General features: G+C 29.8%; 1 protein-coding gene across 1 annotated transcript; it reads right to left on the bottom strand.

Annotated features, from left to right (window-relative positions):
* Positions 1–208: 208 nt before the first annotated feature.
* Positions 209–5,890, bottom strand: LOC136076921 (prostatic spermine-binding protein-like). The gene is made up of 2 exons (XM_065790804.1): positions 3,072–5,890; positions 209–2,899 (listed from the first exon to the last, which is right to left on the bottom strand). Exon 2 carries the CDS (start codon positions 2,484–2,486, stop codon positions 1,989–1,991), a length of 498 nt encoding a protein of 165 aa, XP_065646876.1. The 5' UTR covers positions 2,487–2,899; positions 3,072–5,890; the 3' UTR covers positions 209–1,988.
* Positions 5,891–13,516: the final 7,626 nt, after the last annotated feature.

Raw genomic sequence — 13,516 nt, 5'->3', positions numbered from 1 at the left:
AATAATTCTAACGTTATGATTTATCTATATTGATTGATGTTTAGTTCTTAATTATTTCTAATTAACATAGTGCTACTATATTGGGCATGAACCCAATTGCTTTGACACGGAAGTTTACTATATTGGGCATGAACGACAATTGCTTTTACACGGAAGTGAACGGATGTGTTTCTGCAGCGTGTTTGATTTGAAAATTTAAAAAAAAAAATTTGTTTTTAAATTGTTTGCAATTATTTAAATAAACAAATATACATAAATATATATTTTTAAATAAAGACATATTGGTTGATTATGTTTAACACGTTTTTTTCCTGTTGCTTCATCATTTCGTCTTCATTCACGTTTTTTTCCTGCTGCGTCATCATTTTCATCTTCTACGTCTTTTTCTATTATCTTTATTTGTTTTGCTTGATGATTAACCTTTAGATCTAGACGTAGAAGAAATCAAAAGAAGCTTAAATTTTCACGAACACTTTTATGAAGAAAAAATTAAAACAGCTATTACTTCTCAGGAAAAAGAAACATCTTACATCAAAAAGCAAAATCATAATTCCGACTATCTTAAAATAAAAAGTAAACTAAGAGAGATGGAGGATAGATCTCGCAGAAACAATTTAAGGGTTGACGGGTTAAAAGAAAACGAAGGTGAAACGTGGATTGACAGCGAATTAAAAGTCAGTAAAGTTTTTGAAGAGCATTTGGGGTTAACAAATATTAGGATTGAAAGAGCTCATAGAACTGGTCAGAGAGATTTAAACAAACCAAGAACAATTATATTAAAACTGTTAGATTATAAAGATAAAGTTAAAAATTCAAAAAAAAACATCTCAATTAAAAGGTAAAAATATTTATATTAATGAAGATTTTTGTGCTGAAACTGTCACAATTAGTAAAGCTCTACGGGATCAGTTAAAGGTTGAACGAGCGGCTGGAAAATATGCATTCATCTCTTATGATAAGTTGATCATTCGGGATTGGGCTGCGAACAAAAGTAAAATATTATTTTTGTAACATATTTATATATTCTACAATTATATTTTACTTTCTATGTAATACTTTGTTTAACTAATTATTTTAAATTTTACTTATAAAAATTGAGTTTAAATTTTCATTTGATTTTAATGTTGAGAATGCTAGTGATGATAACTATTTTAATGGAAAAAATTTAGAAAGCGAGTATTATTCAATTTCTGAATCTACTCAATATCTCTGTCAGAACAAAAATAACTTTTCTATATTAGATGTAAACATTCGAAGTATTTTGAAAATCTTAAACTCTTATTGCATCAACTAAACCACGAATTTCAAATAAATTGTATCACGGAAACTTGGCTCAAAACCAATAGGCCGGTGGCCATATAGCAAAAATGTGACTAAAAATGAGTTTTCGTTGGACACTTGTAATAACTAAGTTTTTTGTTTCGATATTGTTAGAGCATGGTACCAAGATACGAAAAACAGGAACTTGCCCCATTTTTGCTCCGCAGTTTTTGAGAAATTAGGGCTCAGGTCTTTTACCCCAAAAGGGAAATGGAAAAAAAAGTTATGGTCAAATTTTGTGAAAGTGATATTTTACTTGTAGTAAATTAAACACTGAACACATTTTTTCTAACAACATTGACCTTAAAATGCATTGTTCTCAAGGATGGACCCGACGTTAGTTGTGGTTGGGGGGGGGGGGGGGAAGGGGTAACAACTAATAAATTTTTGTTCATTCAGTTGGCAAATGTGGACCTTTTAGCTCATTTAGTTTGCAAGTTTAAACTTTTTTGTCGGATCAGCTTGCAAATTTGGAATAGTAACCTTTTTAGACTTACGGCTCCCCACCCCATTTACTTAATATCTATTCTCGCCGGCCATGTCTCACGATAATAAGTTTTGTTTTCGTCGATGCAATTGAACTACCTCGTACTCATATATTGTGTAACAAAAAGTAGAGCACCTAAAGTTTAAAAAAAGAAAAAATACTAGAAAGGTCAACTATTTTTTTATTCATCAAGATCGCTTTCTGACTCTATTTCATCATCATCATCATCATCATCATCATCATCATCATCATCATCATCATCATCATCATCATCATCATCATCATCATCATCATCATCATCATCATCATCATCATCATCATCATCATCATCATCATCATCATCATCATCATCATCATCCTCATCATCATCATCCTCATCATCATCATCATCATCATCATCATCATCATCATCATCATCATCATCATCATCATCATCATCATCATCATCATCATCATCATCATGATCATGATCATGATCATGATCATGATCATTATGATCATCATCATCATCATCATCATCACCATCATCATCATCATCATCATAGTCTTTCGTCAAACGAGGTGTTTTCACACGCTTCACCGCATGCACATAGATCAGTGCATGTGATTTCGTTTTGTTTACAAGAACATCGATTTGTGACGCAACCACAAGAACAGTGAACAAATTCAAGAAGTGCATCGGGTGCAGGTGGAATTGTTGTCCAAACCAAGTTTACCTGGTCTCCATTTAAAGACCAACCATAGCCATAGGGCGAAGGAACATTTAATATACCTTTCAATGCATTTTTTTGGATGTAAGCATCATAATTATTACGTTTAATATGTAAAAAAAGCGAATCATAATTTGGAGGAGCATCTCTTCTGTAGATTTGCCCATTTTGAACAAGTAATATCGTGCTTTATTGACAACATCTTCTTTGCTTGCACCATAAAGGTGACAAATAAAATTATGTATGCCATTAACAACGTCATCTGATACATCTGATGACATTCCGATATCTCGGAATGCTGTACAATATTTTTTTTTCGTTCTTGCCGTCTTTAGGGCAGATAATTTACCTTTTCCTTGAAAAGCAGATACTGCATCACAACCTAAGTAATAAGTAGAAACACTTCAAACATTTACGTTTTCAGATACAAAATTAGTTTAGATAAACAGCACAATTTAATACATTATTTTTGATAAAGTAGCAAAATAGTGCATGAAATAAATTCTTTGCAAGAAAGATAATGATTTCACTTATGAAATTTAATTTGAATTTACCTGTAAAGGAATGGAACCCAATCATTGCATCACACCAATCGTAACCAATCTCTTTTGCGATTTTATTTGCATTAAGGATACGTTGTTTGTTTCCATATCCTGTTTCAAAATGAAGAGTTGCAGAGATGGTAAAATGCACTTACGAACTATAGTAAAATGCACTTACGAACACATCTGTATTGGGGCTTGCAAGTATAACATGAGCATATGAAACCGAAGCGTGCTTACAATGTAACAATAACCGAGTATCAGCTTCTTCTTGGTCGCTACGAAGTTCGGACAATTCCGTACAAATCGAATTTCTGAAGCAGTATGTGCTATCACCATGTGTAATAAATATCTCTATTTCATTTATTGCATAATCTTTCCATTCTTCCAAAAGAAACTTAACCAGTTCCTCTTTATTGCTGTCAACACTCATAAACTTCTTCCATTGTTTCGGTACTTTTTGATCAGGCCCAAATATAGTAACATTCTGGACACCAGATTCAGCTCGTCTTTGTCACTTGGCGTTTTTGATACTAATATTTCGATACCTGTCTGTAACAAAGTCAACTCTATTTGACTTATGCCAAAATTCATTACCATAGTGAATATCAATCAACTGAGTTTCTCAAAATTTTTGGGTATAGGTTTAAATATTTGCAATATAGCCATACCGTCCAAAATTAATGCATATGAAACTCATCATATGAAACTGTTTGCCGACGACAGCAAAATAATAGGGATAATTAAAAAGGAGTCGGACAACATCACTCTCCAAGATGACGTTGACAAAGCAGTGAAATGGTCACATATTTGGCTCTTGCATTTCAACGTTGAGAAATGCAAAGTAATGCATGTTGGGCGCGGATGTAACAAGTTAACGTACAAATACTCAATGTCAAACGTCGACGGCACCCGTCGTCCTCTCGAAGAAACCGAAGTCGAAAGAGACCTTGGTGTGATGGTCTCGAATGACCTTAACGTTAGACCGCAAATAGAGTCAGCCGTATCAGTAGCGAATAGAGTGCTAGGGCGATTCAAAAAAACATTTCGCAGTCGCAGTTTTTATTTATGGCGCACTCTGTATCTCACTTACATTCGCCCCCATCTTGAGTTTGCTGTACAAGCCTGGTCACCGCATTTAAAATCAGACATTGCCATTCTCGAGCAAGTCCAACATCGAGCAACAAAAACAATATCGACTATTAAACACATGACCTATGAAGATCGACTCCAACGGCTCGGTTTAACAACTCTTGAAGAACGCCGCAAAAGAGCAGATCTTATCGAGCAATTCAAAATCACTCGTAAACTCGAGCTTGTTAGTTTTGTTGTCCCGCAAAAAATTTCAAAAAGTAAAGATAAGTATATTCTAAGAGGCCATAACCATAAACTAGAACGTCAGATGGTAAAAAACTGCGAGGAGCGGTATAACTTTTTTTCAAATAGAATTGTCGCCCCATGGAATGCGCTTTCGCAAGAAGCAGTGAACGCTCAATCCATCAACGCTTTCAAAAACAACATAAGAAAGTAACTTTATAGATACAATTGCTGCTTTGTCTGTAGCTTCTGTATCTCCATGTTCGTCAGCATAGGGGGGCCTGGTGTAGCACCTCTTCATCAAATTATAAATAGATTATTGTATTTGTATTTGATCACTGAATAATAATAATATAATATTGAATGCGTTGTTTTTAGGAATATCCACTGATAACTTATCGATACATTTATCTTCGAGTATATTTATAAGCTTCGACTTGATTTTATGATACCAACTGAGGCGGGAATACTAATTTCAATAATAATTACTCTAATTTCAACAAACAAACCGCTTTCAATATACCATTGGAATTCAGAAATTCCATGTAATTCCATTAATAACAAGCAGAAATCTTCTACTTCACGTCGGTTGTCAACATCCAAGAAGTTCAAGAATGATTCAAATCTAAGGCGACTTAAAGCCTCAAACATGATTTTATGCACCATTATGCTTCTGTTTTAGTATTTACCTGTGAGAATACCTTTAATTGCTCCCTCTGCCACTAGACCAGATTCAATGACAATATCCTTAAATTGAGACTGATATATTAATGCCCAAAGTTTACAGTTTTAATAAACCAATAAATGATAGCTTGCAAATATTTAAAAAAATTAAAGTTTATTTTATCAAAAACTTTATCAAATATTTTATCAAAAATTTTAACACAAAAAATCAAAATTTGTCAAAATATTTTTTATCTCTAAATAAAAATAGCTATCTTCTAAAACTTTCATCCTTATGTTTAAAACTAATTAAATACCTTAAAACCGAATCCATCAAATCTTTTAACAATAGCAGTCATAAATGACATTATAGTATGAAATTCGCCAAGTCTTACTACAAATCTATTCGAAAACTCAGGTTCCTTCCACCGAACCATTTGAATTTTTGAATACACAGCCTCATCACAGACAATTACTCCATACTTCAAATTTAGTTTGTTTATAATATCAACACCTCTACGTAATATTGTGTATATCGTTGCAATATCAGTAACAGGAGCATCAACAACTCGTAAATATCCAATGTACGAGACATGAGAGGCAGCTTTGTTTTGACCAATATTGAAAGCAGTCCAACTTGGAAAGGAATTTTCTTGAATTTGACTTTTGCATAATAGATAAGCCCTATCTTGATCCTTGACTTTCTCTATTGATATAGATAAAATGACAAGATCAATGTTTATTTTTTCGATTAGCTTTTTAAGCTTGGGTGATTCTTTTTTCCCAATCTGATAACGTAATATGCTAGAAAGTGGTTCTTGAATAGATCGAGGTTGTTTTGAAACTGTTATCTAGTAAAAAAAAGTGAAATGGTATGAAGTGGGTTACGAAAAGAATGAAGTTTTTTTTATAGAAAATAGCTAAATCCAATATAGAAACATAAATGAATGAATGAAACATAAATGAATGAACACCTACTAAAAAAAAAGAATTGTTAGCTATAAAACTATGTAATTTTAACAAACAACATAAATGTTTCAAAAAAGATCATAAAGTTTCTAATTTTGATTTAGTATAATTGATATGAAGCGCTCCATGTGAGGGGGGAAGGGCAAGATGTCATACAGCCACCTTTTTAAAAACTATAATCCATTCTTTTCTATATCTTTCCTAACATAGCAAAGATTAGACAAGAAAAATTGTATTTATAAATTAGTGAAAACTGTCCCTTTAGTTTTTCTCCTTACATTGCGCACTGTTTATACCTCTCTTTTTTCTTGGGTTGGTCCAATATTTAAAGGTTGAACAATGATTCCATTAGCCATATGAGTAGTTCCTTTCCCAGATCTTGTTTTCTCACCGAAATCGATGTTGTCCCAAACCAAAATTGACAGTGATATGTCTTTAGTTTCTGATTAAAAATTTGATTTAGAAGACCAGAAATTTATTGTATAAACCCAATAACGCCTTGTTTTGATCACTTTATAATTAAAATTCATCATTCATAATTAAAATTCATTTCATCATAGATATTGTTTAATCTTACCTTGTGGTAAAACTACATCTTCCTTTAGATTGATAGATGCTAATGTTGTTTCATACCTCATTGTTGCCGAATATGTTATACAATGACCAAAACCACTCAACATTTTTATCAACTCTTTAAATCCAGTTATCTGCCTTGTTGCCATTGTGACAATGCCACAGATTTAGGTGTTATTTGTGCCCATTTGAACATATATAAATGCAATCTTGAATTAAAGATAAAACTTTTTTTTTAATGGTTTCCTCTATACATATGTAGGATTCAATTTTTGGTTCATCATCAATACCTAACAGCCAAACAAAAAAATTAAATAACCAGGTGGTACAATGTTCTCTATATTTTTAAATGAGAATTCAGAAGATAATGGAGGCCATGTTGAAAAGAAATCAGGAGTTGTATTTATTATATTTCGAAAATGCAATGCTGTTCTATACGGGACACTTTATAATTACTGGTATCAATATTTTCTTCACGATAAACGATTGAAACAAACAGACTAAACAACTTTTACATAAACATGATTTTCTTCTTTTTAATTAATTTTTCTATTATTATTTCATTTGAAAATATATGAAAAGATTTATTGTAATATTGAACTTTAGGCTGACCTTTGTGTTGATTTGCTAAACACTTTGTATAACTTATGTAACACGTTTGATGATATCTAACTTCAAGAGCAACACAGTTCTTTCCGTTAATATGTATAAGAATATTTTCATCGAATTTATAGTTGGCTGCTTCTCTTAACCTCCCACAATCGAATATTTCTGATCTTGAGAGCGATTCAAGCGTTTGTTGTAGAGATACCTGAAACCAGCATTGAAAATTATTATTTCTAAACATTTATTACCCTCTCAACAGTTATCATCAAAAAGTTACTCTAATGCAATTAAAAAAAAAAAAAATTACTTACATTGTAAAAATATAATTTTCCTGTTAAACTGTTTGCAATACAAACAAAAAATTATTTTTTTAATTTTAATAATACTTATTTTCGCACCATTGACGTCAACCAAATCAAACAAATTAAAAAATAAAATATAGACAGATTTTTGAGAAAAACTATGGTATAAAGTATGCATTAGCTATAGATTATTAAATAAAATTAGTTAATAATGTACAATTTTACCTTGTTATTATTCCATTTTTGTTTCTTTTGACATATTATGCATATATCTGGCCACAAATAATTACTCTCACCCAATTGTCTACACCGAAATTTTTTTCTTTTTGGCTGAGCTTTGTCAGTGCTTGCATTTATAGATGTCGATTGTTGCATTTCATCATCTATATTAGTTTTCCTACATTCTTTTAGCTCAGTTTGTTGGTGTTCATCCCAGTCAATTTTTTCTGTCTGCTTATTATTTTCTGCTCTTTCAAGTTTGAAAACATTACAAATACGTTCGTAACATTTTGAATGGTAAAAATAACCCATGGCAAAGCTTTCCATTTCAATAATATCTGCAATTGAGTTGAATTCTTCTTCTGTTTTAGCGTTAATGGTTCTACAAGAAAATCTTGCCGCATCTCCATTTTTATTTCAAAGCTTGCACCACCTTTTTTGTGTGCTAAATATTTTTTTTATAGCTTTAGTACTGCATTTTTAAATGCATTTATTCTGTATATCATCAAAATGAATTAAACAAACATTGTCGCTTAACGATGTAGCTGCCATTTTGTTTGTTTATATTTTTAACCAAACGTGACAGAGATATTTTACGGAAAGATTTATTATAAAGTTTTAAATAACATTCGGTCGCTTTAGTTGTTCCGTAAATTACTAATTATCAACGATAGACTAATCGTTAGAAAACGATAAAGCACGATAAAGGAAAGTAGAATGATAGATTGTGAAAAAACTGCAGAGTAAAAAAGGGGCAAGTTTACATTTTTAAAATGTTAATACTAAGAAACGCTTGATTCAATATAGAAATTTCAGTTATTAGATGTGTTCAACGGGATGAAGCGATAATCAATGTTGGCCACCGGCCTACAACGGAAAAAATTCAAATTTTGAATTAAGTAATTACGTATCAGTTCACTAACCGCGTTTTAACTACGCTGGTGGTGGTGTTAGTATTTTTGTCCACAAATCAATTAACTTTATTTTACGTAATAATCTTAATGTTAATGAAACAGATTGTGAGTCGTTGTGCATAGAAGTTATAAAAAAAACGCCAAAAATATTGTAATTAATTCTACTTACCAGATGGATATCTGGTAGTTTAAGAAAATTTAAAACTTATTTAAGCAGTTTTTTTAACTAAAACTAGTTTAACACGGAAACATGTTTACTTAGCTGGTTATTTTAACTTAAATTTGCTTAATTATGCTTCAAATAAAAACGTTTAATACTATTTAGATACTCTAACCCAATATAACCTAATACCAACAATAAATAAGTCAACGAGAATAACTAAGACCACATCGTCATTACTTGATAATATAGTTACTAACAATTTTCAAAACTGTCGTTTAGGAACGGGCATAATCAAAACTGATTTAACAGATCACTTTCCAATATTCTTAATTACTCATAACATTACCCAAAATAATCCCCCCTCGAACTATGCACTTTTAACGCGACAAATCAATGAAAACTCCTTATTGTATTTTCAAACTCTTTTATCAGAAAATATCGATTTAAATATTATTTTACAATCCCAAGTCAATGATACATTTGAACTATTTTTAGCGCAATTCAGTAAACAATATGACATAGCATTTGCGGTTAAAAAAATAATCGTAAAATCCAAGTCTCTTTTAAACCCCTGGATGACCAAGGCACTAATAAAATCGTCTAAAAAAAAACTAAAACTTTATATTAAATATTTAAGGCATAAAACATATTAAAATGAAATAAACTTCAAAAACTATAAAAACTTATTTGAAAAAACAAAAAACACTCTAAAAAAATTTATTATGCAAAGTTGTTGGAAAAAACCAACGGCGACACTAAAAAAACGTGGAATATAATTAAACAAATAATTGGTAAAAATAAATGTGTAAAAAATAATCTTCCCCAAAAACTTTTAATTGACAGGGAAATGGTTTATGATAAAAAAAAAAAATAGCTGAAAAACTAAATTCATTTTTTTTGAAGTAGGGCCGAACTTGGCGAGTAAAATTCCTCCAAGTACCATAGAGTTTGAATCTTATATTAAACCGTGTAATACTATTATGGAAGAATCTAATTTAAATCTAAGCGAGATAAGGAATGCTTTTAATAGTTTTAAAAGTAATTAAAGTGCGGGTATTACAAAATTAGTGTAAATGTTGATAAGTCAGTTTTCCATATCATTGAACCGTCATTATTTCATATTTTTGACCTTTCATTAAAACTAGGGTGTTGTGCCAAAAAAACTTAAAGTTGCCGTAATCACTCCAATTTTTAAATCTGGTGACGAAACTAATGCTTTAAAGGAAAGACCTATTTCCGTCTTATCTTGCTTCTCAAAATTATTGTAACGAATTATGTACAGCAGACTTATTAACTAATTGATGTTAAACAGTTTGCTGTACAGTAAACAATTTGGATTTAAAAAAGATAATTCAACTAACCATGCGGTAATCGAACTGATTAATCATGTATCAGATGCATTCAATAATGAATATTTTACCTTGGGAGTTTTTATCGATCTGTCAAAAGCCTTTGACTCTGTTAACCATAAGATACTTATAAAAAAAACTGGAACTCTATGAAGTAAAAAATAAAAACTTACTTTGGTTTGAAGATTACCTGGCGAACAGGTCACTATGTATTATTTATAAAAAAATTGAAAAAGAAAAACACATTACATGTGGTGTGCCCCAACAAAAACATAAAAGTTCTTTTTAATAAATTTAATGAAGTACTATTAAAAATAAACGAGTGGTTTACAAGTAATAGGCTTTTGTTAAATATAGATAAAACTAAATTTATTTTATTCTCCAAACCTAGTAAAGGTGACGATGTTCCTTTAAAATTACCTAATCTTTTAATCAATAAAACATTTATTCAAAGGGAACCAATAGTTAATTTTTTAGGAGTAATATTAGATGAAAATTTGTCACGGAAACCATATATAAATACATAGAAAATAAAATCTCATTAAATATTTCCATATTATATAAAACTAAACCATATCTTAACACTGCTTCCTTAAAAAAAATATACTTTTCATTTATTCATAGTTTTATCTCTCACTGTAATATTGTATGAGGGAGTAATAATTATAGTAAATTAAAAAAACTTTATAGTAAGCAAAAACACGCATGCAAGATTGTATTTGGTGCACCCAGAACTTTTCATTGCGAACCTCTTTTAAGGACGCTTGGTGCCCTAAGTATTTATAAACTTAATATACATGAAGTTCTACAATTCATGTTTAAAATAAAACATGGGCTTTCTCATATTGTATTTCAGTCTTACTTTAGTGAAATCTCGCACAAGTATCCTACTAAATTTTCAATTAACAACTTTATTGTACCAAAAACTAATTTAAAACTAAGTTCTTACCAAATCCAATACCGTGGACCGTTTCTGTGGAAACACTTTTAAAAATTTATTGCAAGACTAAAGCAAAGGTAAGCTTAACTTATTCAATTTTATATCTACTTTTATGTATTAAATTCACGCATGCCGATGAATAAAAAAAGTCTGTTTACCTTCATTCAACACGAACTCGTCAGCCTCAGATGAAAAATAGAAAAAATAGAATTAAAGCTATAGGATTTTAAAAGGTATATATAAAAAATTAGACAGACATCTAGAAAGAAATCAATATTATAAAGGTGAGTCAATTGATTATGTCACAACTAAAAACAATAAAACTCTTTTCAATATACATCCTAATATTGAACTCTGGTAAATCAGTAATGTAACATAGCAAATCATAAATTTGAACTTTCTAAATGTTATTCTAGTACGGTTAAGATTGTTTATTATGTAAGACAAAAAATAAAAATTATTTTAAAATTAAAGAGAAAATAAAGATTTACTTAAATTTAATAATTATTTACAGTAAAACTTAAATTTAATAAATTATTTACTTAAATTTAATAAATTACTTACAGTAAAACTTGGTATTAAATAAAGCTTATTCCTTTGCGAAAAGGAATAAACTCAATTATATAAACATAAATTGCTTTTTTTTATATTTTTTTATAAATGATTTATGTTTGATTTGAGAGGCAAATTAGATTCAATACTGGGAATACATTATTGCAAAGATGGAATGAGAGCTAAAGGTTTTAGATTAGATAAATAAGAGAAATTTATGCATTGTAAAGTGAAGAACGAGCAAGTAAAATAATACTGAAGAGTGACGAAATGAAGTGTGTAGAAAGAGCGTTAGAGAACCCTTTTTGGTTTTCTTATATTAAGAACACAATGTGCTCCTAGTATTATTATCAAAGTGGTCATCATATTATAATGGACTTGAGCATAATGTAAAAGTTAGAAAATAGATTGAAAAAAAAAATAGTGAAGGAAAGATAAAGTGTGTTGGAAAGTTTTAATATTCTTAGAGATAAAATTGGATCAGCCGGTGGAGACTTGGTTTCAATGACAAGAGTATGGGCTAAGTTTACAAAATCATCTATGTTTTTTACAGTATGAGGTGCATTATTGTAGATCTAAGGAAAGTTATGTACTACAAGAATTCAGAGTATTAAGATAAGTGATAGTGAAACACTGGCCATGAGGGTTGATGTTGTATAGTGGCTGGAACAAACAAAGCTAATGATCAAATCTATGGTGTGAATCTAAACGATAAGAAAAGTAGTGATGATCTAGACAAATATATATATATATATATATATATATATATATATATATATATATATATATATATATATATATATATATATATATATATATATATTGATCCTTAGGCATTTTTGGAAATTAACCAATAAAAAACAATCAAAGTTAATAAAAAGTGAAGTTGTCGAAAAAATTAAAGTTAAAAGTGAAGGTTGAATGGGTGGGAAAAAAGTTTAAAGTTGTTAAAAATATAAATGAATTTTATGACTGCTCAAATGGGTAACTATAGCTTCGACTTTTCCAAAATCTTGGATTCAGTACATTCTTAGATAAAAACAAAACAAACAAAACAAACTATTTACTTTTCCAGAACATTCTTACAAAATTGCAAAGCATACATTAACTTTCAACTGAGTGATGATGGGAAGAAACTTCAAGTTGTTAAAATGATTGAAAAACACTCTCATTGTATCATAGAGGTAAATTACTTGTAATAATTTTATAAAATAGTGATATAATGTATTACAAAATAATTTTAAATAAATTTGTTGCAGGAATCATTTATGCATCTGCCACGTCAACGTCAATTGACGTGGGATGATTTATATGCTTGCTGTAAAAGTTAACAAAAAGTTGATACAGCAACATGATGAAATCTATTGGGAAAGTTATTACACTTAAGGATATTCAAAATGTAAATCAAGCTCTTAAAAATCAGGATGATAGCAATTTAACAACTCTGTTAAGTGAATTGCTTAAACAGAAGGATCCTGTGACAGAGGTTGTTATTAATGATCAAAATCAACTTCAGGCATTGTATTATCAGGAAAACAAGATGATGAAGTTATTTGCATATTATCTTGAACTGCATATTATCCTAATTCTTCTTGTGTTTAAATATTTTATTTTCTTGAAGTTTTATAAAATATTGATTACAACAATAAACAAAATAAATGTAACAGTTGTAAACGTATTAAAATTATAGCCATATAACTAATTGCAATTCAAGTATAAGTTTAGAATTCATTAGAATATGAGTTTTGAATTCATTAGAATATAAGTTAATAAACCATTAGAAATTGAATTTAGAATTCATTAGATTAAGAGTTTAGAATTCATTAGAATGTGGGTTTAGAATTTATTTGAATATGAGTTTAGAATTCATTAGAATATGATTTTAGAATT

This window comes from Hydra vulgaris, chromosome 02, assembly GCF_038396675.1.
Source record: "Hydra vulgaris chromosome 02, alternate assembly HydraT2T_AEP".
Lineage (NCBI taxonomy): Eukaryota > Metazoa > Cnidaria > Hydrozoa > Anthoathecata > Hydridae > Hydra > Hydra vulgaris.
This window is presented reverse-complemented; position numbering and strand designations above follow the sequence as displayed.

Bases quoted from the DNA above. Each gene is read 5' to 3' on its own strand.
- LOC136076921 (XM_065790804.1), bottom strand. From the start codon at position 2,486: ATGCACTTCTTGAATTTGTTCACTGTTCTTGTGGTTGCGTCACAAATC.